Here is a 23,738-nt window from a genome sequence, read left to right as displayed (position 1 = left end):
GGCCCGAATTAATGACCCAGAAAATGGCGGGGGAGGGGCATCGGTAGGATAACGCAATTTCACGCTCGGAAGCTGCGAATTCGCGGCGGTTGTACTACTCTTGCGCTTACATTTCCCGCCCCACGCTCTATGTGTGTGTGTTTAGGCTGCCCACGGCCTCGCACTTTGCTCTGGTTTCCGGAAAGAACCGAAGAACTTTTGCCGGGGCATCTGAGGCCAATTAAACGGGAACACGAACGAGTGGGGAAAAAAGAAAACTACTTTCACCCGGCTCGCCCCTAGCGGGCATCGCAAGCCTAATGACAAAGCCACGCCGCCATGAAAACGCGCTCCCCTCCTCTGAATGGCTTAGTGGGAGTAAAAATTAAACAGGAGCCTGTAATGGCTCTGGCGCTTAGCGCGGGCAGTGTGCAGATGACGGCGCGAAAGCAGAGAAACTTACTGTTTCTTACGCGCGGTGATTAAAAAGTAAAGCCACGCTGCCCAGAGGCCAGCGGGTTCAAGACTGCTCCGTCGCAAAGATAAGCACTTTGAGAAGAATAGGGGGCCGAAAGGACTGGGGGCCCCAAAGAAATACCGTTGCAAAACCGCAATCGACCCTTGCGGGTCGTATATGGCCTGCGTTTACGCTCGCAGTGCTGTTCTGGTTGAATAGAGAAGTTCTGAAACACAACAAAAACTCCAAGCTTTCAAGGCTCACCTTTTTTTTTATTTAAATGCGCTATTTAAGCTACACGTAGCGACCAAACAAAAACAATATCAGTCTTACGTTTGAAAATTTCAAATACAAAACAATCATGTAATTAGGTCACTAGCCCTTGTGCTATGGTTAACATTCATAGCTGGGGTGCTATTCTCGGGTTCAGAAATTTTCCCTTGAATTTGCCTAGCTTGTACACGTATACAGCGCTACCGGGATGCGAGAAAGGATGCGAGCAGTGGTGCGCATTCAAAAAATAAACAGAAATTATTACTAGCAGAATAAGCGCACTCAGTTGGTATCTGCGTTAATAACGCTGGCCCATCTCATAACAGTGCATGATAATGTCAGTGAAGGCAAGTCTTGTGACTGAGGGATACAGTTTATTGCCAAAATATACTACAGTTAAATATCTTGCTTCACTCGTGCGCCATCCTGGAAGGGTGCTATTCTTACTCGGATTCCATTGAGAAGAGTCACCTTGCAGCTCATAACTAAGATTTTTTTGTTAGTTTTCTGAGTTTTTGTTTTCTCCAAACATAAGTGTAAAAAATTGGTATTTCAGAAAGGGAAGGTCACGCTAGGTGCAAGAAGCAGTGCAAGCAAAAAACTGAGAGGTCGTCAGAACGATCTATGTCAGTAGGAAAGTTCAATATAGGAAAGTTAAAAGTGCCCCGAAAAATTCTGTAAGCATGTAAAAGCATTGGGAAGAAGAGCTGATTGATTGATTGTAGGGTTGAACGCGCCGACGCAACGCAGGTGATAAGGCATGTCGTAGTGGAGGGCTCCGGATTAATTTTGACCATCTGGTGATCTTTAACGGGCGCCGAAATCTCGTACAGGGACCCGCCGCGGTGGCTCAGTGGCTAAGGCGTTGGGCTGCTGAACACGAGGTCGCGGGTTCGATTCCCGGCCGCGGCGGCCGCTTTTCTGATGGAGGCGAAAAGCAAAAACGCCCGTGTGTACGAGATTTCGGCGCACGTTAAAGATCCCCAGGTGGTCAAAATTAATCCGGAGCCCTCCACTACGGCGCGCCTCATCGCCTGCGTTGCGTCGGCGCGTTAAACCATAAAAAAAATCTCGTACAGGGAAGAAGAGCTAAAAAAGTTAAGACCAGAATACAATAACATAACGGTGCAAAATTTTGGGATGGCAACGCTTTAATCTTAATTCCTTCAAGTGGTTATCCCTCATACGTTCGGCGTAACAGTTATGGAAACTCCTGATTGAACAGTGATAAAAACGAAAATGCTAAACTGGTCATTTTTTTATAAACCTTGATGTTAAAACGGAAAAAAAAACCTCTTTTTAAATTCCGGGTCGAGTGTAAGCCAAATGTGGGTATTCTAGGCGCTTTTTCGCGCGATCAAGAGCTTTCCGCGCTGGCAAGAGGCGTTTTTTTGACCGCGCACGGCAATAAAAAAATTTCAGAACCGACCTTACCGCTCTTGCGAAGTCCTTTTTATAGACATACTCAGATTTTATGACAGACAAAGTTTCGCGTATTTTTTTTTTATTTTTTGTGGCTCCAGACAAGTGCGTTTTCTCTGAGCGTCTGAATAGTTTTTCCCTGATGTCAGCCCTGGCTTTTGAATGTGAATATTTAGTGAAACACAACTTATTTTAAGTAACCGATTAAGTTACAATATAAAAGCGAAGCATTTTCTGCTTTGTTCTTGCGTTCTCCCAAGGTCACAAAATCGGAACATTTTTTTTTCCGAGAAAGACTAACAGAACGTGAAGAGAAACTTAGAGAACATTTTGCCCCATCCATAATGTTTGTACACGCGTTAAAATCCAAATATTTGCCCATTCAGGCGTTCCATAAAATCGTGCTCTTCTGTCGTTGTGCCGTTTCGTCACTGTGCCCTTTTGTCGCTCTGCTCTCCTGTCGCGCGTGCGCTTTTTTCGTGTGCTCTCTCGTCGTGTGTTGTCGTGTGCTAGCAGATAACGCGGATGACGGACCGGTAGTAGACGAAATTTGTGGTGAACCAGCAATATATCTGTGCCTAGATTTTAGACCACAGAAATTGGGGGTCATGGTGCTTAACTATGAAGGGAAAAACCGCACCAGTAACAATTCGAGAAGTAAACGTTGTTAAAACAGTATAGATGCTTAGAGATCTGGCTAAACAAATGAAATTGCTACATAAACACCCATTAACAACACTCAAAAATGAAACGGAGGCAAAGCGTGGTGATAATGATACATAAACAACTTTGGGTGTACAATAAGGATGAGGTAGTACGAGGAATTTGGGAAGGAGTAAAGGGACCGGTTCCCACATTTTCGAATGCCTTACGACGTTTAAGGTCTGACACACTGTCGGAGCTGCAAGTGAATCTTACGGCAGTCGGCCGATTGGCACTAGGAGCTCATGGTGGGACAACGAGTGAGACAGTAGTGGGCGATAAATGGATTGGGCCTTTTTTTCAAGCCAGTGAAGCACAGAGTAAAACAAGTTTTCAGGAGAGGCCTAGAGACTTGGATAAGAAGAAATGAGCAAGGAGAGTGCACAGGCAGCTGTACCTTAAAAGCGTGTGCACTAGATGACAGAATAGGGCGAGAAAGCTGACGACAAAATACAAAATTAGTGGGAAGAACAGGCTATCAGGGGCCAGTGAAAAAAAAAAAGTAAAGGAAGCAGCGACACTTCAGTGCGCGGAAAGCATATAAACAAGAAGTAGTTCGAGTTCTGTAAGACAGGGAAAAGAGGGACCAAGGAAGAACCTTTTTTTGCGAAAACACTAAGTGAAGGCGGTTGCTTTTTGAGGACCGAGCTAGCCGCTTGAGTAAATGCTCGAGTAAATATTCGCAACAGAATGAGGCTTGTGTATGCCGGGAAAACGATACGGAAACAATCTTACTTAGCCACGGAACGCCAAGCTATTCATCAGACCCGAAATGGGAAGAAATTCACCTACCTGAAACACTGGATTTCACGATTTAGGTGAGCATCAACGGGTATGCAGTGTGGCTTATGAACAACTGATTTGGTGGACAAAAAGCATGGAAAGGGTCCATTGAGGACCATTGAGGACCGTACCTTTAGTTAACCTGAGGGCATAATATAAAAGGAAATGTGAGTGGTGGTTAAAAAGAAAATAAGAAGCCCCGCCGCCTAACGACGATGATAGTTGAAACGCAAAGCTTTCTTGCGCGCGAAAATCAAATGGCGAAGTGCCAAAGTTAAAGCCGCTGAAATCAAAGTCAGCGATCAGAGTGCAAACTGCCTGCGAGTCAAAGTCCAAACTCAGACGACAGCAAATCCCTCACGAGAAAGCTTAGCCCCCCCTCCCCCGCCACCCATTAACATTAGACCATCGTCGTCGTCCAAAATCCAAACGGCCAAAGTCCAAAGCCAACGCCCGCACAACAAAAGCAAAGTAAATACTGCGCGACCCGAATGTGACGATTCGGGGGCACGAAGCGTGTATGCTGCCCAAAGTGAGCCCCACAATGTCTCTACCTTCTTGATGCGTGTTTGTGCCTTCCGGACTTTTAGTTGGAACTTTTTACTTGTCCCTCTTCTTAAACTGTGAATGTTTGTAGGCTGCTTATAGAGTGCGCCTTGAAAGCGCATAAAATTCCTATGATCACGCAATAAAGAAAGCACACGAGATGATGGCACAATCGGTTAAATGTCTGTTTCATAACAAGTAGCACCCGGGTCGATTCCGACCGCAGGAAGCGTTTTTTTTTTTTTTTAGTTTCATCATCGCCATCATCACGTGCCCTCTTATTCTCTAAAGTTGGCTTTCCTGGAGTGCGTTTCGTTTAAGATGCCGCCATCAGTGAGGTCAAGAAAGCTTCGCTTTAAAGAAATAGGAGCTGCAGATAAATAACTTGCGCAATCCAGCTGAGTTTGCCATCACCCCATTCAAAAGGGCCAATACTTTAGTCGTTCTCGTCTTCTCATCAGCTTCGTCGTAGTCGTCATCGCATTCTGCGTTCGCATGGCCAAGCAGAGAGGACATTTAGGGGGAGGGCATCCTGCTACTCGTCTAATTATAATTAGACTGTTATAATTAGCATGCCCAAATGTAAATGCATGCTTGGTCGAAACAAAAATCGGTATATAATTACCGCCGCTGTAAGGGAAGCGGTGGCTTCATGACGAACAAGCTCGGCCACACCTAGCCTTGGCAGAATGCGCTGCAGTGCCCTCGATCGATGCGTGACCACTTACGCTCGCAGCACGTGCAGGGGCCTGGGCAATGTGGCGACACGCACTCCGAGCAGGGCAGCAGCAGCAGTGCCTGCCCCCTGGAGCAGTCGTAGCCAGGGGCAACGGCGGCGACAGTAATCACCTTTGTTCACACGGAGGCCAGGAGGCGCGTGTAACGGGATTACGGGGCCCGCGTCTCTGCCCCTGGCCGCCAACGGGCAGCCCCCGCCACCCTGCCCGCTCTTCTGAGGCACCGGGCCGTGGGCGGCCAGCGGCGGGCCGATGCGGACACCGCAGTGTGCTTCCCTCGGCCGATCAAAGACCCTCCCCGCTGCAGATGACACGGCCAAGGGGCTGGCGCTCATCAAGACGCTCGTAGTGCGCCTCATCCGCAACGAGAGGGTCTCGTGCAGCGGTGGCACAGTATGCGGCGGCGCTCATACGGTGGTACTTCTTACCTCGTTTGCTTTCCTCTCCCGCTTCAGGGCACGTAGCATGGCCAATCTGTTGCTTTTGTCTGAGCACTAACAGTGATCGGTGTTATGATACCGGTAATACAACAACGATGATTACCGCACTGGTGCTGCAAAGATAATTGCTGAGATTCACTCTTTACGCCGGTCGTCTCTTACCTTTAATTCTTGCACATCTTCCAATTTCTTGTAAAAATTCATTACGTAGCGCGAGTTACGTGTTCGATACCAGCCCAGTGAGAATTGTTAGAAGTCGTGGTTCAGGGCCCGTCATGTACTTTTATACTTGACCTGCACGGACTTTGATAAACGTTATTTATTTATTTATTTATTTATTTATTTATTTATTTATTTATTTATTTATTTATTTATTTATTTATTTATTTATTTATTTATTTATTTATTTATTTGGGAGTGCCCACCAACCGCACAAGTATATATCTATCATCTATGTAACATGGTGACGGGGTATTAAGTGGAAGAGCTAGATCAGGCGCAATTAAATGTAATGTAATCCCTAGTATAAAGACGGCTTTAAATTCTTGAACTCAGTTCACGGAGTTTAAAAAAAACTTCGTAAAATCTGTTCACGCTGGACGACATCGTGTAAGAAGAAATTTATTTGTTCGCAAAAAACTTCAATCATCTTGCTTTTAGTTTGTGGACAATGGCATTCCGCATTTCTTGCACTTATTGTTTCACGCGATTGCGAAACCAGCCTTCGTACACTACCCGGCACGCCTTCTTTTGTGTGCCGTGGCTACAGCGAGGATCATATCCGTTGTTTCTTCTTTAGGGAAGAGCAAGCACTTTTTCTGCGTGTTCAAAGCCTACCTGATAGAAACGTTTGTCGCAGAACAGGTTTACGTTCTTATACTCTCCCCATTTATTGAGTATTGTCACCAAAAACCCTTGTGAAATTTCTTTATGGGGTAAATTTTATTCCTCAGAGTATTCCAAATTGCATTAAATCGTACAGATTACAAACAGGGAATGGAAATTTCCTCGTAATAAAGGCATCTTTGTAAAAGAGGGCTTCGTGAAATCAGGTTTCAACTGCTTACTTCCCTACCGGTTTTCACACGCCGAGTTAGATTCCCTTACGAACAGTTTCAACGTTCAAACGACCATACAGGCGCAATTTCTTGTGACCCTGCACCCAAAAGCAAATCGGACGTACCGATTAGCACATATCAGTTTGAAATTTTTTTAAGGCTTCGTTATACGAGAAACTTCGTAGACCTTGCCGTCAGGATAAACGTAAACTTTCTGTTTTAGCGGTAGGTTAACAAGATACCTGACGTAACTGTTAAAGAGAAGTGGTCTAAGCACTGATCCCTGTGGAATACCGAAATTCGCGTCCCTCTTTCCGCTTAAACTGGTAGACACATGTGTGTATATAAGCAGTCCTGTTTCTGACGCGGCGCGGTAAAATATCGAATATCGAAAGCAACGAATGACAGCCTCGCAAGCGCCCCGGGAGGCAGTTGCTCAGCTCGTGCATCCGAGTTCTATCAGTTGTAGACGTTTTGCACGCACGCAGATCTGAGCTGGAGACTGCACAAACACTGCGCAAGTCAGGGGCAAGGGCCTCGTCACTTCCTAGTGCATTTAAAGAAAATGGAAACCAAAATTGAGCTACACATTTACTCTTTGTTCGTTAATTAGAGCTTAATTACGCTAAATGTTTTTAAAGAGCTAGTTTTAATTACTGAGGCAATTATTTGTAACTACTTTGCTTCAGTTCTTTGTTTTAGTTAAATAATTACGGAACAACTTTTTAGCGGGCTGAATACAATTGCTCCGGCACCCATGGGAATTGTATCATGTCAGCACCCACGATTCGCACGGTCTCGGAGCTCGCTTTACCCCCCTGTCAGTCCCATCCTCTTGGCTTCAGCCGACCAAAGCTGGCCGATCTCTTCGTCGTTAGTTATCAGAGGACGAATCGTTTTCCGGTGGTTAATTCCAAAGCTGCGACAGTAACACATTTTGCCGAAAAGCTTTCTTTCACAACGTTTGTTGCTTTATAATTCTCATTCTTTTTTTCTGTTCCTTTCAGTCCACTGGTGACATATGATGCGTACACAGCGTCAGACTTATCGCAACCGACTTGCGGTACTCGTGTGACGCAATCTGGGTGGTCCCTTTTCCGGGCGTATGCCTGTAAGGCACGTTGACGTTTCCGTTCTAACATAAGCGAAGCTGCCAGTCTCCCGAATTATTCCCACCTCTAAACATTCACCCGGCCCACGGCAGCGCTGACTGTGCATTCGCCGAGGCGCGCCCGACAAGCAAATACGGCGCCGTGGCTGTGTCGACAGCCCGGCGAAGCTAAACCCGCGCACACCCGACCGTCGATGCGGAGCTCCTGTTTAGGCATGCGGCACACGGCCTCGTGCACGACAGCGGCGGGGCGCGCCGCGGTCCCGATCGTAAGGTCGATATCACCTAAACACTGCAGTCTGGCCGCCGCCGGGAAACAAACACCGGCTCGGAGGCTGCCGGTGCCCGCTGGTTTTGCACACGTGTCGGGCCGGCTAGCGCCGTTTTGCAGGCGGGTTCCTGCAACCGGCCACGGGGCTCAGCCACTGTGCTCAGGGATCAGCTCTGGCACAGTTACAATGCGCAGCCTTTTGGTGGTCGCAAGCGGCGCCGAGACCGAACTCCTAGAAGCAAACGATAAAAATGGTCGCTCCGCCGTGCTATTCGAGACGCCAAATTCGCGCTCGCCACCTGGCGGCTAGCGTGAGAAACTGAGCTTGGGTCGCTGTCAGGTCCTCTTGCTTTTCAACACAAATGTGTTTTATTCCGGAATACACGAAGATTTCACTTATCCGTCACAGAAGTCACGCCAGTACAACGAAGCAAGCGACCTGTAAAGGGTGCACCCCTGCACTCAGGGTCTTCATGAGGGGAAACAACCTTTAGTGCCAAAGAGTACGTTATACTTCGGGTTGTTCGTTTTCGGGTTTTATATTTTAACACGAAAGTGGTTTATTCCGGAATACACCAAGATTTCACTGACTTCATATCCGTCACGAAAATGACACCAGTACACCTTTGCCGAAGAGACCCGCCAGCAGGACGTCGCTCGCCAAGCACGCCCACAAGACAGCCACTTACCTGCAAGTCATGCTCAGCTGCAGATTTCGCTGCACATTTCTTTTCGTGTTTGACTGATTCCTACGACAAAAAAAATCAACCACAATTTTTTTTTTTCCTCTCTGGTGCTCTTGTTGCGTACCCTTCACGCGTCTGTCCGAGTGGAAATAGAGAAGTACGAGTATACGTTCTCGCAGTACAGGTGAGTTGCAGACGACGAGTCTCGGAGAGCGTTACGCATCACGAAAACACAAGTGGCAGACCACATGGTCGTTTGCTCGAAACGTACCGCCCCGGATTAGTACCCCCTTCCGGTCAGCGCCGATTTTCTTGATGGCAAATAATGAGAGGTGGTTATTTCTTGCAATCAAACGCAGCATGCATTTGTTCAGCTTTGATGGTTCGTTTTGCCCCGCACTCCTCATGAGTCTGTCTTTTTTCTTTCTCTAGTGCTACATGACGACCTCTTCCTAGTGCTAATCGCTTTATTAATTCGCCGCTAAAAATGACGCCTGAGATTTCATTTCTTCCAGCGGAGAAGGCACGAGTCCGGGCAGTCGCCACAGCAACCAAAATTCTGAATGTGTCACCCACAATTGTTCTGGCAATCATGAGAATTGTATCACGTCAGTGCACACTGAAGGGAAAGGGCATTTGTCTCTGTTTAATGTTATCGGCTTGAACAACCTTTTAAGAACATAAATCCTAAATATTTTCTATATTCATGGCTCCTGGAATTTAGGAGACCGTCCTGAAATGCTCGTTTTGAGGCGCATCTCAAGCGACCATGCGCGCATCGTCGGTCGGCAGCGCAACCAGCAGGGAAGTTATGTTAAGAACATTGGAGAGTTAAACGCTCTTTGTGTATATTATTTCTGAAAACTGAAAACCCAATATTGTAAAAATAGTACATTCTTTATTCGTTGTCATGAGCAGTTTTTTATTGGGGGCGCGACAGTTTCAGTTGTCTGGCAACCATTGTAGCAGACCTCGGACCTACTGGCTGTTTGTACGGTCTGTGCCAGGTTTCCCTGCTGAAGTTCACGTTGTTTTGCAGAATTCCCTTCAGATTCTTAATTTTTCGCATCAAACGGCACAAAGCCACTCAAGCAAAAAAATAAAAGAAGAAACAAAGGGCCCACTACGATTCGAAAGCGCTGCCGCCGGCACAACGTTTGCCGGGCCGTCGTACATCGAAATAAGAAACTTTACCCACTAGACCACAAACGTAGAAAACGGGAACTTTCAGAAAATTTCGGCATAAAAGCCGTTCTATATTTGTATTCCAGCCCTCTGGTGTAATTTCATAAATTCTAATAAACCCAGAGCATTAACCTCTTACTTAATGTTGAGCGCTTCTGCAGTAAGCCAAAGGTGATGATACCCAATTAACGAAACAACGTTAATTGCATTGTTTATTGGAGGAAAGCAATCGAACTGCATGATAGTGGGACTCGGCGACGAGCTGTACCACGGCTTCTCGCTAGATATTTTTGCGCTTGAAGAGTAAATGACGGGTTGGTTTTAATTTCCGACTGCTCGAAGTTCCTTCGATGAACGTGTTTATGTATTAAATTCCCATTGTAAGGTTTCAGTCATTTATCTCGTCAGGTCAGAGAGTTAACGGACGCGTAACTCACCGTACAGGGCCTAAAGTTTCATGTTACAGGCTATGTGAGACAGACGTCGGCAAGCTTGAGCAAGAATACCTACAAGCAGAACGACAGTTTAGACCAGTGCGAAAAAGCGCAAACAGTTTACAAATACCCAGTTTACATTAAACGTGGTTACTTCCGCCTGCGCCCCTGGCCCGTGTTGTTGACTGAAGGTTCAACGATGTTGATCAGTCGGATCAGAGATCAGACATCTCCAGTTCAGTTGCAGGTCGAGCTTTACCATGGTGCCGATGTTGCAGCTTTATCTGACCCTTTGGGAGCCCGCTCTTGCCGACATGTTGTGCAGCCAAAGCGGAGCCATGATTGGCTACTCAACATGACGTCACTTCACGACTTGAGGAGGAAATCTTCGGTGAAACCGTAACTCCGTTTTTGTATTCCATTTGCCGTTATCGTGCAACGAAACAGCTATGCATAGTTTGTTTATCAAGGTTCCACAGTTATAAGTACCTACAGAACACATTTTTTAATCTCTTCACGACCCCTTTAATGAGAACATTTTCTAGAAATCCCGTAATTTCTTCTCAGATGTTTGTTGCATGGGTCTTTAGAGGTAAAAACAAACGAAAAACATTTATACCTAATTCATAAACACTGATGTTTGGTGTGTATGTTTACCCTATTTAGGCACGAAAAGCAATTCGATAGCGTAACGATATTTGGGGTAGGTTAGAAAATACGATACATTAATCCAGATGTCGTTTAACGTCATCACAAAAAATGTTTTGACAAACTTTGTCATTTGTTTTTAGACATTTGCATGAGCACGCTTTAAACACATAGTCCCTTGAATATTTTGATAGAGACAACAAACGTTGAAGTTGTGAAAATACTGCCGCGAACCATGCTTTCTGTTTGTATACTGCTGTTTTCGTTTTTACCGTCCGGCGGCACCCAGCGGTGTTATCAGTGTTTCAAACAGAGTGCATGCATCCTTTCCTTTCTTTGGAATTGCACACGGGCCATCTTATTTTGATAAGGAGAGTGTTTGGCACTCACTTCACTAGCCTGAAATAATCTTCTTCGATCTCCAGCGTTCTCGTAATTCAACGTTTCGAGAAACAACCGCGCCGAAAGAAAAATACTTCCTGGGCAGCCGTCGCAGTATTCGATTCGCCGACACTCGCCCGCACACGTCACTTTGTTGACTGCTGCTTCGCCGCCTGTGTATTCTGTGAGTTATTAGGGAAGCGCAAGGTCGCTCATTAAACTTGTTTTTCCATCAAGACTGCTGCGTCATCCTTGGGTACGGGACAATGCGAATAGTTCAGGTGCTATTCTTTTACTTTGTGCAATTCCTAAAATATTGGAAATAAAAGGGCTGCATCTTAGCTCAACTCGCCCTGGATATGCAAAGCGAAAGCTAAGCTTAGCTTAGCCTGGATATGTCTTGCTTTCACTCGGTTAAACTTTGATTTAGCAGTAATTATTACACTATTCGGCCAAAGCCTGCCTTTGTCTACGGTTGTGGTCTCGCTTCCGGTGTTTCTTGGGTCGAACGACTCGTCGGGCGACATCCGCTGGATGGTCAGACGCCGCTCGCCAACGGCGGCTGAAAGCCTCCAGGTCCCACGCAACGCTCAGAGAAGACAGCCCGGCCTCGTTCTCGTTCATGGCCAAGCTCTCATGCACACGGTGAATCACGTGGTCGGGCGCGAAGCAGCTGTGGAGAGCGCAGGAGCCAAGCCAGCAGCGGCGGCGGCGGCCGCTGGCCGTCGGCGGAGCTCAGCCCGGCCAATCACGTGATGCGTTGCCAAGAATACAGTGCAGATGCGGTCAAAGGAATGTCAAATTTACCGTGGTGACGAAACTGCTCGACGAGATTAGTAAAGCTTTGCTTTAAAAACATCTCAATACCTTTGCAGCCTCTAGAAATAATGTGAAAGCAGCGGCATGTGGTTATCTCAGACGCTATCATGGAGCCTCGTTAGGAGTGAAATTATCAAAATTCTAATGTTTTTTTTTTTTTTTTCTGGGGCATGTTTTGACTTGGCGGGGCTTATTAATAAACGGTAATGGATCTGAAAACACATGGTTAAGCCCATTTCGTAACTTTAGGGTAAAGATTTCGGAGAATACCTGCTTTCAGGCTTCTACGTCAGGGAAGGACTGTATCCTTTTTTATAGATTTCATTATTGCCTAACGGCTTGGCGAACATGAAACAGCAATTTAAATACTCGAGTGCGCGATAATTAATTACACTGAACGGCCTGGAAATCGTCCGTTTTGGTTTCCCGCGCTTCCAGCCGGGAGGGTGCCTGTGACAGTACCACGGAATGTCCTCACCGTTTTGTGCGGATGTCAAAACACTGCAAAGGCCGGAGGAGTCGTTGTTTCGACCGCACTGCAGCCGGAGCTGAGCGGATGAGCTGCCTGAAGGTGTTAGGCCTAGCATTGCGCCGGAAATTCCACGACCGCTTTCAATAAAGACCTGATGGCGGCATCTGCTGCGATTCCGGGCTTTATTATCGGCTCCTTTCCTGCGTGTGGAACTTAATTTTTGGCAAGAGTGCCTTTCTGAGCAGCGGTTACGCCTGCAGCTCTGGCTACGTGTATCACTTCGTGAACGAGCGCCCAATCGCTGCTCGCCGGGCTGCGCGCGTGAAACGACGTCACGAGTTTCTGACAAGCGTTGGAGGAGCACGACTACGTCACTCTTTTTCCTCTCACGGAGTGATGTCACGCTGACGTCCATTCGCTGCTCACCGCTCCGCGTGCTGTTCCGTCGGTGCAATAAATCAAATTGAAGTAGGTTCCACGCGTCTCAGGCCGCTCATATTTCAGCCTGGGTATTCTGTCGAGTAAGGAAGCGGAATGTGTAATAATATTAACACCACAAAATTGTTGTCAGTACCCCTTAAACCGATTTTGAGTCTCCCGTCCCCCGGGTTGGCTTTGGCGATGGTTTATCAGTCATTCAGTCAGTCCCGCCAACGTGTATTTATTAGTGCAATTTAGTTTTTACAGGTGTGCAGGTACCCCGCCATCGTATCGTACATTGCGCTTGCAAGCTGCGTACTTAAATTCTCCAGAAGAGGATCCCGCAGTTTCTCTTCCGATTTCCATCCGGCAGCGTATACTCGGAATTCTTTCTTGACGACTAAATCACGGGGTTTGACTGAAGAACGAATAGATTATATACCTACACGTACATTTTCCGCACAAAAGCAGCATTTATGCGGTTAGCGTCGCAGAACGCAGAACGTTTTCCTGGCCGCGGTCTTTATATGCTCCCAGTTATGATATACCCTTTTACGGCAGCCTCCGCGAACGAGAGCTGTTAGCACACGCAAGCAAAAATACATCCGGCACGCAGCATTAATCTTTCACGAATATGGGTGGATCCCCGCTTACGGGAAAAGAACAAGTTCAGCCGCGCCCTGTAGGGCCAGACCTAGCGTCCGCACAACTTCGAGCGCCATCCTAAAGCGACGGGGATGACAAAAACGTCCGGGCTCAACGTTCAGCCGCGCAACTGCTGGGCAGGGCTTGCCCAATGCAAGAGCGGCAAAATCTAGTTCCTGCCCCGGCACTGCCCACCGCGGGGGAAGAAAAAGGCCAAGCGACCTAGGGCTAGTTGCGCATATCACCACTTGGGGAGAAAGCGGCTGAAACCCCGATGGAGACAAGGAGCCTTCCTTCCCCCACGGCTCCTTCGAGCAATGTTTTTTTCTTCTTCTTCTCAAGACAGGAAATGCGGCTTGCGAGAGGTTATCGCTGCTGCCTGTCGCACTGCTCAACCGTCGAACTTTCTCGACACTCCTCCGCACTGCTCTGCTTCCGAGAGCGTCGAGTGCTGCGACATGTTACTCCTGGGCGGGAGAAGTTTGGTGGCACTCTGATGCGAAAGTTTGGTGCGGCTGTTGGCGCAGGCGAGAACCAAAACGCCGCGGAAAAGCGGGATGCAGTAGTTGTCCTCGCAGTTCGCGGGCCTAATCCAGCCACCCGGATTGACGACAGCCCAACCCAGGGTGTGCCTCGCGTTTTACATCTGCTCGAAGGGGTACGTGCCAAAAAGTAAGCCTAGAAAGAGAAAACCACTATGGTTGCCTCGTTGGCGTTCTTTTCCTAGGCTTGCTTCGCAAGGCAGCGGATAACTATACAGGCGAGACGAGTGGCGCACCCAGAAATTATTCCCGGGGGGGGAATATGCCTCCTTTCAAATGTGATATATATATATATATATATATATATATATATATATATATATATATATATATATATATATATATATATATATACATTGTCGTGAACTACGCATTGGGTTTGTTTGTTTATGTTTTGTTTTTAGTGCCCGGCTGCGTTCTGTGTCCCAAGCGAAGCGTGTGTTCCATTCTTTATTTTTATGTCGCACGGGTTATCTCATTCGGATACGGAGAGCATTTCGTCCTAACTGCATTAGCCTCGAATAATCTTCTTTGATCTACAATTGTTCTAGATGTAAATCGACGGTTCGAGAAACACTCGCGCCGAAAGATAAAAGCCTGCAGAGCAGACGCCGTGGTATTCGAATCGCCGACACCAGTCTACGCACGTCACTTTGTTGACTGCTGTTTCGCCGCCTGTGTATTCTTTGAGTTGTTAGGGGAGCACAAGCACAAGCACATATATATACATAGGTAGATAGATAGATAGATTGATAGGAAATGAGGCGCTCCTTGAGGAAATACAGAAAGAAATGCCAGCAGTCTACAACGCCAAAAGAGGCATAAGGGAATGGTTAGGCTTTTCCTTTACAACGGTTAGAGAGGGTATCGTTATTAAATTTATGTAAGGAAGAAAGCAAGGAATCAAAACACGCGTTGAGATTGGGGACCGAACCCACACCTTCCGATTAGATCTTGGATGCTCCCGAGATCGGATGCATCCGAGATCTTAACCGGACATAGCCCGAGTGTATGCATACTCTCCCTATCCGAAACATCTTTCTCTCCCTCTCACAGTTTTCTGCAAAGCTATATAAGAAATGGGTTCGAAATGTTTGTGGCAGCAACATCATTAAACTGTACTCTAGTGAAGGCAAGTCTCATTGCCCCTACGTGAGTAAACCGTCTTTGTTATTGTTCTTGCTGTGCATCCGACTGTTTACTTGTACAATTTCTGCGCGCTTTGTGAGTTTCCTTCTTTTTCTTTATATATATATATATATATATATATATATATATATATATATATATATATATATATATATATATATATATATATATATATATATATATATATATATATATATATATATATACCGTACTTACCCGATTCTAACGCGCACTTTTTTTCCGGAAAAATAGGTCGAACAATCGCATGCGCGTTAGAATCGGATACAAAACCGAAACCGAAACAGCGGAAATTTCCTCCCACCCATCGCCATCGCCATGTCAGGATGGCGCTAAAGCTTTTAGCAACGATTTTTCGGACGCAGGAAGCATAGGCGCTTAGGCTTTTCTATCGGCGTTCACACAAATCGTCAAATCGTTCCACTTGCGCGCTTGATAACAGCAATGGCAGCAGCGGCTCTCACGCGTTCAAAACGAGCGGTCGGGTGAAGCATGCGCCTCTGGAGAAGCTCTCAGGATGGGCGTGCGAGGCGTGGGCCACGATCCCATCGACCATGGTTGAACGTCCGTTATGAAGTGTGGCATCGCGAACGCGCTTGACGCCACCAAGGACGAGATGTTGTGAGAGCGACGAGGAGTGAGATGAGTGAGATTACTTCGGGAAATAAATCACGCGTTTCTCTCGCATTCGTTTTTCTTGCTCACACAGTTCCGTGCGCGTTACAATCGGAGGTGCAAAATTTTTCGGTTTTTTGTCAGGAAAATCGGGTGCGCGTTAGAATCGGGGGCGCGTTAGAATCGGGTAATTACGGTATATATAGTATTATGAAATCCACAGTAGATTTCATAATACACGTTCTCCCGAAAAGAAGAGACGGGAACACTTACCAATAAAAATTTCGGCCGGTGGGGGGGTCAAACACCCTAAACACCCCTCCCCCCCTAGCTACGCCACTGGGGGCGAGACCTGAGCCAAGACGCTCATCAAACGACGAGAGCGCCGATTTTTTTCACCCGTTCAGACAAAATGGAAAGGAGCCGTTCCTTCTGGTGGAGGGCTTGGAAGGCGACGCTAGCATATGCGCTGGCAGTGAGGCTATAGAGCGTGTTGAGTGGTGTCCGTCCAGTTACATTATTCCGTGCGCGTACACATTAAGCGAAGAATGGGCGATCAATACCGCCACCCTTCCTGCGGCGTGCCAAGGGGCGCTGCCATACGAGAGCACGAAGGGTCTCCCCGCTTCCAGAAGGGGTGGCCCCCAGCCCCGCCGCACATGGCTGCGTCATCGGCAGCAGGCAGCGCTTGCCGGCTCATCTTAACGAAGGCGCCTCGGCCGCGCCCCATCGCGCACACAAAAGCGCGCGTGCGTCCGTATCCTTTCTGTTTGTGTGGCCTCCCCTCGCGTCGTGTCTCGGCTGGCGTCGTCTTGATTGGGCGCCGCAGCGATGCTGAACTAAGCGAGAAAAAAAATGCAGAGGGTCTGGCTTCCTGCGTCTGTTGGCAGGCAAGCCGCGTTGGAGGAGACCCGGGACTCCGTCCTCTGGTCGTGTTCCACGGCGACACGCTCTCTGCAACCAAACCGGCCCCTTATCCGTTGCTTGCCGGCGCAACAGAAAATAAGTAGCTGCCAAAGTTGATTATACTGCCTGCGGGGAGTGCATTCATGAGGGAAACGCCACAGTTTTCGACAACTCTGTCTTGAGCAGACACAATGCCTGTCTTTCTTGGAGACACTGCCTCTTCAGGATAAGAGCGCGACTGCTAAGTTTTACGTGAGGCATTCAGCGCCAAGGACGCACACATTTTCACTGAACGTCGCAACTGAGGTTTCGCGAGCTACATTCCTCCCCAGCGCCCCCCAAGCCTTCGTCGACTCGTCTAAGTGTAGCGCCGGCGGTTTTCTGACAGTCTGCTGCAGTCTGCTAGTCCTCCGGAAGTGAGTGCACGAAAAGTATACTTAACTTGTCAAAAACTGCCCCAAATACTCGTCTTTGCGTGAAAAGAGCAGATTTTTTTTGTCGCAGAATACAACTTTCCGTTAATTGACGCAAACACGTGGTATTCGATACATCTTTATTGAACAGAATAATTGGCGCTGAAGATGGGCCGTTCAATACCTTAATGATGTCGCCAAGCAGTTTTATAGACAATACTCTTTCTTTCGCAAAAGTGAGAATTTTGATCTGCACGTACGCCGTACGTACGCACGTATGTATGTATGTATGTATGTATGTATGTATGTATGTATGTATGTATGTATGTATGTATGTATGTATGTATGTATGTATGTATGTATGTATGTATGTATGTAATGTATGTGTATCTATGTATGTATGTATGTAAGAAAGTATGCATGCATGAATGTATGAATGTGTGTATGTACGCATGTATGTAGGTATGTATGTACGTATTTATGTATGTATGTACTTATGTACGTATGTATGTATGTATGTATGTATGTACGTACGTATGTATGTACGTATGTATGTACGCATGTATGTAGGTGTGTATGTACGTATTTATGTATGTATGTACTTATGTACGTATGTATGTATGTATGCATGTATGTATGTATGTACGTATGTATGTATGTACGTATGTATGCATGTATGTATGTATGTATGTATGTATGTATGTATGTATGTATGTATGTATGTATGTATGTATGTATGTATGTATGTATGTATGTATGTGTGTATGTACGTATGTACGTATGCACGTATGCCTATATGTATGTATGTGCGTATGCATGTATGTATGTATGTATGTGTGTGTATGTATGTAGGTATGTAAGAAATTATGCATGTATGTATGTATGTATTTATGTATGTATGTATGTGTGTATGTATGTAGGTATGTAAAAAATCATGCATGCATGTATGTATGTACGTGTGTATGTATGTACGTATGTACGTACGCATGTATGTATGTATGTGCGTGCGTATCTATGTATGTCCCTCGACTCAGCCGCCCGGCCAAAAGTTAAAAGCATACTTGAACGAGATGTTTATGTAGGCAAAACCTTTCCGGATTGCTAAATATGGTAGCATACTTGACACTTGTCAACACTGCTCACCAAAAAGGGAATATTTGCTGCAGAACATCAATCGGCAACTGATATTAGCAGTTCTCTTTTAATTAACCATACTCATGGGCGATCGCAAATAGTGGGCACGGCAGCACCGCAACCGTCAAGCTGTCTAATCAAGAAATTTTGTTCCTCGAGCAGGTTTGCTGCTGCTTTGAGCATCGTGCCAAGCGCAGGCCCCGGATTTGTGCTTCGGATCGGCTGCTCGTGCGGCCGATATCAGCATAGGAATGCTCTCCTGCGACAGCCTGGAACCCGGACTCCATGGAAACACGACTGCTGCCTGGGAGCTGCCTATAAAGTCGACACCTTCGGGAATCGGATTCAGTGGGCACGGCATCACCGCAACCGTCATTCTGTCTAATCAAGAAATTTTGTTCCTCGAGCAGGTCAGTTACTATTCCAAATATGGTTATAGAAATGATAACCGTTTTGTTGTAGTGCTTCCGTGCCCGAGCGTGCTGTTTTCTGAGTTTGCGTCTCTGTGCCTCTTGCTGTCGGGTGATGAAGAGCTTAATCCTGGACCTGACGTTAAGGTAATGTTGAAGGAGCTTTGCGATGGGCAAAAGGCAATTCGAGAAGAGCTAAACGACCTTGGAAAGCGGATGGGGCAAGTTGAAAAGACCCTTCAAATTGTTAAGGACCAAGCAGATGCCTTAGCCAAGCTCACAAAAACAGTTAAAGAACTAAACGAGACTGTTTTGAGCCAACAAGAGAGAATGATCAGTTTAGAGGACCGAAGTCGGCGAAACAATCTCATGGTCTTTGGAATCGCAGAAAACGAAAAAGAATCCACTGACGACCTCAAATCAAAAGTTCTAACCGACGTTTTCGAGGAAAAACTTGGCGTGACATTGACCACAGTAAAACGAATCCACAGAGTTGGCAGAAAAAATACTAACAAACCCAGATCAGTTATCTTGCGACTTTTTGATTGCAGAGAAAAATCGAAACGGTACCAAGATAGGAAAAACTTAAAGGAAGTGGCATTTCTATCGGGGATGGCTTTTCCAAGGAAACACTAACGAAACGCAAGCTACTCTGGAATTAAGCAAAACAGGAACGCGATGACGGTGAACGAGTTCACCTTAATCATTACAAATTAATAATAAACAGTGACGTGTTTGTTTGGGATTCCCGGAAAAACGGCCGAGTATGAATTAGGCGCAACAATAATGCCACGCCGTCCGAAGACTCGGAATGAAGCCGTGTCAATTTAAACTCTTCCGACCTTCGACTAATTAACCTTAATGCTATAGGAGCCTCACGAATAAGGTAGGTGATCTAGAATACTTGCTAGCTAGCTAGGATCCACATATTGTCACTGTCAGTGAAACATGGTTACGTCCTGAAATTCAAGACTCTGAAGTTATACCACCAGTTTACAAAAAATTTCTCATTGATAGAGAATCGAGAGGAGGACGCGTAGCCATAATTGTAAAAGATAATCTCAAGTGCTTTTTGATGCCCGGTATTCCAAATCACGAGAGTGTTTGGTGCAAAATGAAGTTCCAAAATACGTCATTTCTTGTTGCAGCCTTTTACAGGCCACCAACTGCGCACATATCGTATTTAGAAAATTTACAACACCACTTGGAAGGACTTCAGGCCTCAAAATGTAGGCTTATTCTTGCGGGAGATTTTAACCTTGGGGGTATTGACTAGAACAATTTAACATCTGATGCGAAAGAACAGGCTTCCTGTGAAGTTCTCCTTGATATTGCTTTCAATAATGACTTGAGTCAAGTCGTTCGTGAAGACCATATTTATTTGCCAGTACCACAGAGCTGACGATACATGCACTATCGATTACTTATCATTTATGCTGGACAGTTTCCAAGCAGGAAGTGACGTCAATAACTTGTGGCTGCGGTTTAATGATATCGTCTCGTATTGTATCTCAAGTTTCATCCCACTGCGAAAACAAAGAAAACAGAAACAAAACCCATAGGTAACTCGAGAATTAATTCCCATAAAGAGACAGATCGCTCGCTAAAGACGACACAAAAAAAGGAACTGTGAAAAAATATCTGAGTTGTCGCGGCAGTTACGAAACAAGCTTAAGACTGCGAAAGAAAAATACTACACCAATACCTTGTCCAACTTTATGGTCTCCTCCCCGCACCGTTTTTGGCGTCACTTATCGCAGGACCAGAACCACCCACACAGCATTATCATGAATGGAACAGTTCTGCATGACCAACTAAGGGTAGCGTCACATTATAACACGTCTTTTCAGTTCGTGTTTTCCCCGTGATCGTGCGGTGATCAGTCGCACAATAAAAAGTCTGGCCCTCATTTCTCGGATATGTCAGACTTAAAGATTACTTACGAAGGCGTCGTTTCCCTCCTACTAAACATTAACGTAAAAAAATCGAGTGGTCCTGACGATATGCCAAATGCTTTTTTACCTAGATACTCGGAATGGATTGGTCACTATCTCACGATTATCTTTAATGCATCACTAGAACAGAAACGCGTCCCAGATGACTGATTATAAACAAAGATTGTCCCAATTTTCAAATCTAGAGACCGGCAAGAAATTGAAAATTATCGTTCATTTCTTTATCCTCCGTATGCTGTAAACTTCTTGAGCATGTCATCTCGAAGGCCATATACACCCCTTAGAAGGCAAAAAACTGTTATACTCCAATCAACATGGATTTAGGCAAAATCTTTCGACCGTGACGCAACTGGTAGAAACAATTGATGACTTTGAAAGGGCTTTGAACGACAAAGGGCAAATTGATTGTATTTGTCTTGACATAAGCTTTCGATAGAGTACCTCTTTCAGACCTAATTGACAAGTTGGTACATTTTGGTGTAAACTACAATATCACACAATGAATTCGCGCGTACCTAACAGGCAGAACTCAGTACGTAGAAATTGATGGCTCCAAATCAGAATTACTAGACGTCACTTCGGGTGTTCCGCAGGGGTCTGTGCTGGGACTAGTCCTATTTCTTGTTTATATAAATTATATTGCTCGAAATATTAACAAATACATTAAAGTACAAATCTTCGCGGACGATTGCCTGCTTTACAAAGCAATTAACAATGGAAACGATTAAAAAATCCTTAATGACGCCCTCAAGGTTGTAGAACACTGGTGTGAAACTTCAAAAATGAAAATCAATGAAGAAAAAACTGTTGTTTTTCGAGTCACAAATAAAAAAAAAACATGTTATTGCCTGTACCTACACCCTGGGATCCTGTGCACTTGCCGCAGTGAATAGTCTTAAATACTTAGGAGTAACTATTTCTAGTGATCTTAGTTGGAAGGAACATGTAAAAAAGATTTGCTCGACTGCAGAAATTAAACTACGATTTTTGCGTAGGAAGCTTAAGCTCGCTTCGAAGGACGCCAAATTAACTGCCTATCTATACCTGGTCCGACTGGCATTAGAATATACTAGTGTCGCGTGGGATCCTTGTGAAACAGGGTTAATCAATATGCTTTAAAGAGTCCAACGAAGAGCAGCCCGATTTATTCTGTATCGTTACTGTCGAACCGATTCCGTTACTGAAATGTTTCAATGACTTAATTTACCCTCCCTAGCCGAACGACGCCGCCTAGCTAGACGAAGGTTTCTTTTCTTACACCGGAAAAATCATTTTAAAATAGACGCCTCTCAATACTTAGTATCACTACGAGCCAAAACCCTAAGACGTAGACATGAACTGATTTTCCGGATGTCTCAACTACACATTAATGCATACGCCAACTCATTTTCCCCCCGAACAATAAAAGAATGGAACGCAATACCAACAACCGTTATCCAGAGTGACTAACACAGTTTGAGGACAAACTGAAGCGAGTGATGTCCTAAGCAAAAAGTTCATTGTGAAAAAAAAAATCTACCAAGCTGGTTGTGTTCGTTTGCTTATAGATATTACTGTTAGGTGTGTTCCGTTACACTTCTTCGATGTTAAATCCATACATTTTTCAAGTGACAATACTGATGTATAGTTTGTGTACTCTCTGTATAATGTACTTCCTTGTTGTTCTTCGATTTGTGCTTTAACCCCACCCCTGTAACGGCCTCCGGGCCAACAGTATGCCTAAATAAAATAAATAAATAAAACGCGTTAAAAGCAACGTTTTCACGAAAAATACAAGAAGGGCTCGCGCTCGAACCGCGAGCGTCGAAAAGCCCAGCAGCCACAAATGGTCGCAGCAGGTAGCACGCCATCAGTGCGAACTCGGGAAATTCGCTGCAGTATGACTTTGTGACTTTGCAGTGTGAATTTGTTGTCTTTACTATTGTACAAAGTGTAATAACATGACAGAACATGTTCCTGTATTTCGGTCAGTCAACTACCAATAAATCGATACGTTTATTTGCTTACCGACACCTCCTTTCACTGACTACTTTAGTTCAATAAAACCTGCGGTATGAAAAAGCATTGCTTCTGCCCATACTGCATTGCCTCCACATCAACAAAACTGCACAATTCTTTTTATTGCGGAGCTTTATCTTTTCTGGCAGTATTCCTTGGACACCCTCTTGTATAGAATCAGCATTCTGTATTTGCCTAAGCGCAATTTTACTAAAACAATGTCCGTTCGACTAAACAACTAGAAATAGAATGGAATTTAAGAAACGTGCAACAAGGTCAACACTCAACAGCAGTGCAATAAGGTGCTCCGCTGAGTGCACTACCGGAGGCCTTCAGTGATTTTTTGGTCATGCAACACCCGCCCAAGTTTTGTTTGGGGACAAAGGCTAACGAAACGTGCCAGTGATATCTGAAAAGCAATCCCTGTGGAAAATTGTCACGGCAGTTTTAAGACCACCCCATTCCGTCCCATAGATAGGCGGCTCTCCTCTGTGCGCGAAATCGAGCTTCAGAAGGCAAAAGAAAAAATAGTTTACGACGGACGGGCGCTTGGACTGCACAAATTCCCGGTAGGGTTGCTATTAGCTTTGAGCTTGCAATGGCACTTGTGTCCAGTATTCCGTCCTCCTTCCTGGACAAGTCCAGAAGAACGGTGGAGTCGAACAAAAAATGATCGCGAACTAACGTGGCTGCAGGAGAAGATAAACACCAGCACCGTGTTCTCAGAACAGATCGTTTCTGCAGGACGCGGGTTAGCGTTTTCCTCACCTCGCAATAAAAGACACTTTCAGTCCCCTTCGGGTAACGATGACAAGATGAGAGGCTTGGGCCGCAGCTGGAGCAGGGATTAGAGCCAGAAGCAACCGCACTTTTGTTTTCATGGTGGTCAACTAGACAAGTTAACTGGAGAAAGCGAAGCGAATGGAGGTGAAAACGAGGCGGCTGAGAGGGCTTGTTCACTCTGCTCAAACTGCACAAAATAGGACAAACGAAGAAAATGAAAATGCGTTGCTTTCGGCTTCACCGAGGGGCAACAGGCCTCTCCGACGCATGAAGATTTTAACTGTAGTTGTACGTCCACCACAGCAAGCCCGAGCCCTGCACCGGGCCGGGCAAATTCGTTGTCCAA

At 45.7% G+C, this 23,738-nt stretch overlaps 1 protein-coding gene across 1 annotated transcript; it reads left to right on the top strand.

The window, feature by feature from the left end:
- Positions 1 to 4,918: 4,918 nt before the first annotated feature.
- LOC144168609 (uncharacterized) lies at positions 4,919 to 23,282 on the top strand. The gene is made up of 4 exons (XM_077697557.1): positions 4,919 to 5,129; positions 5,207 to 5,292; positions 18,444 to 19,222; positions 23,225 to 23,282. Exons 1-4 carry the CDS (start codon positions 4,919 to 4,921, stop codon positions 23,280 to 23,282), a joined length of 1,134 nt encoding a protein of 377 aa, XP_077553683.1.
- Positions 23,283 to 23,738: the final 456 nt, after the last annotated feature.

This window comes from Haemaphysalis longicornis, unplaced genomic scaffold (assembly GCF_048455015.1).
Source record: "Haemaphysalis longicornis isolate Haplotype H1 unplaced genomic scaffold, Haemaphysalis longicornis Haplotype H1 scaffold_2, whole genome shotgun sequence".
NCBI classification, from domain to species: Eukaryota; Metazoa; Arthropoda; class Arachnida; order Ixodida; family Ixodidae; genus Haemaphysalis; species Haemaphysalis longicornis.
The sequence above is the reverse complement of the archived record's forward strand: the minus strand, read 5'-3'. Positions and strand labels throughout refer to the sequence as shown.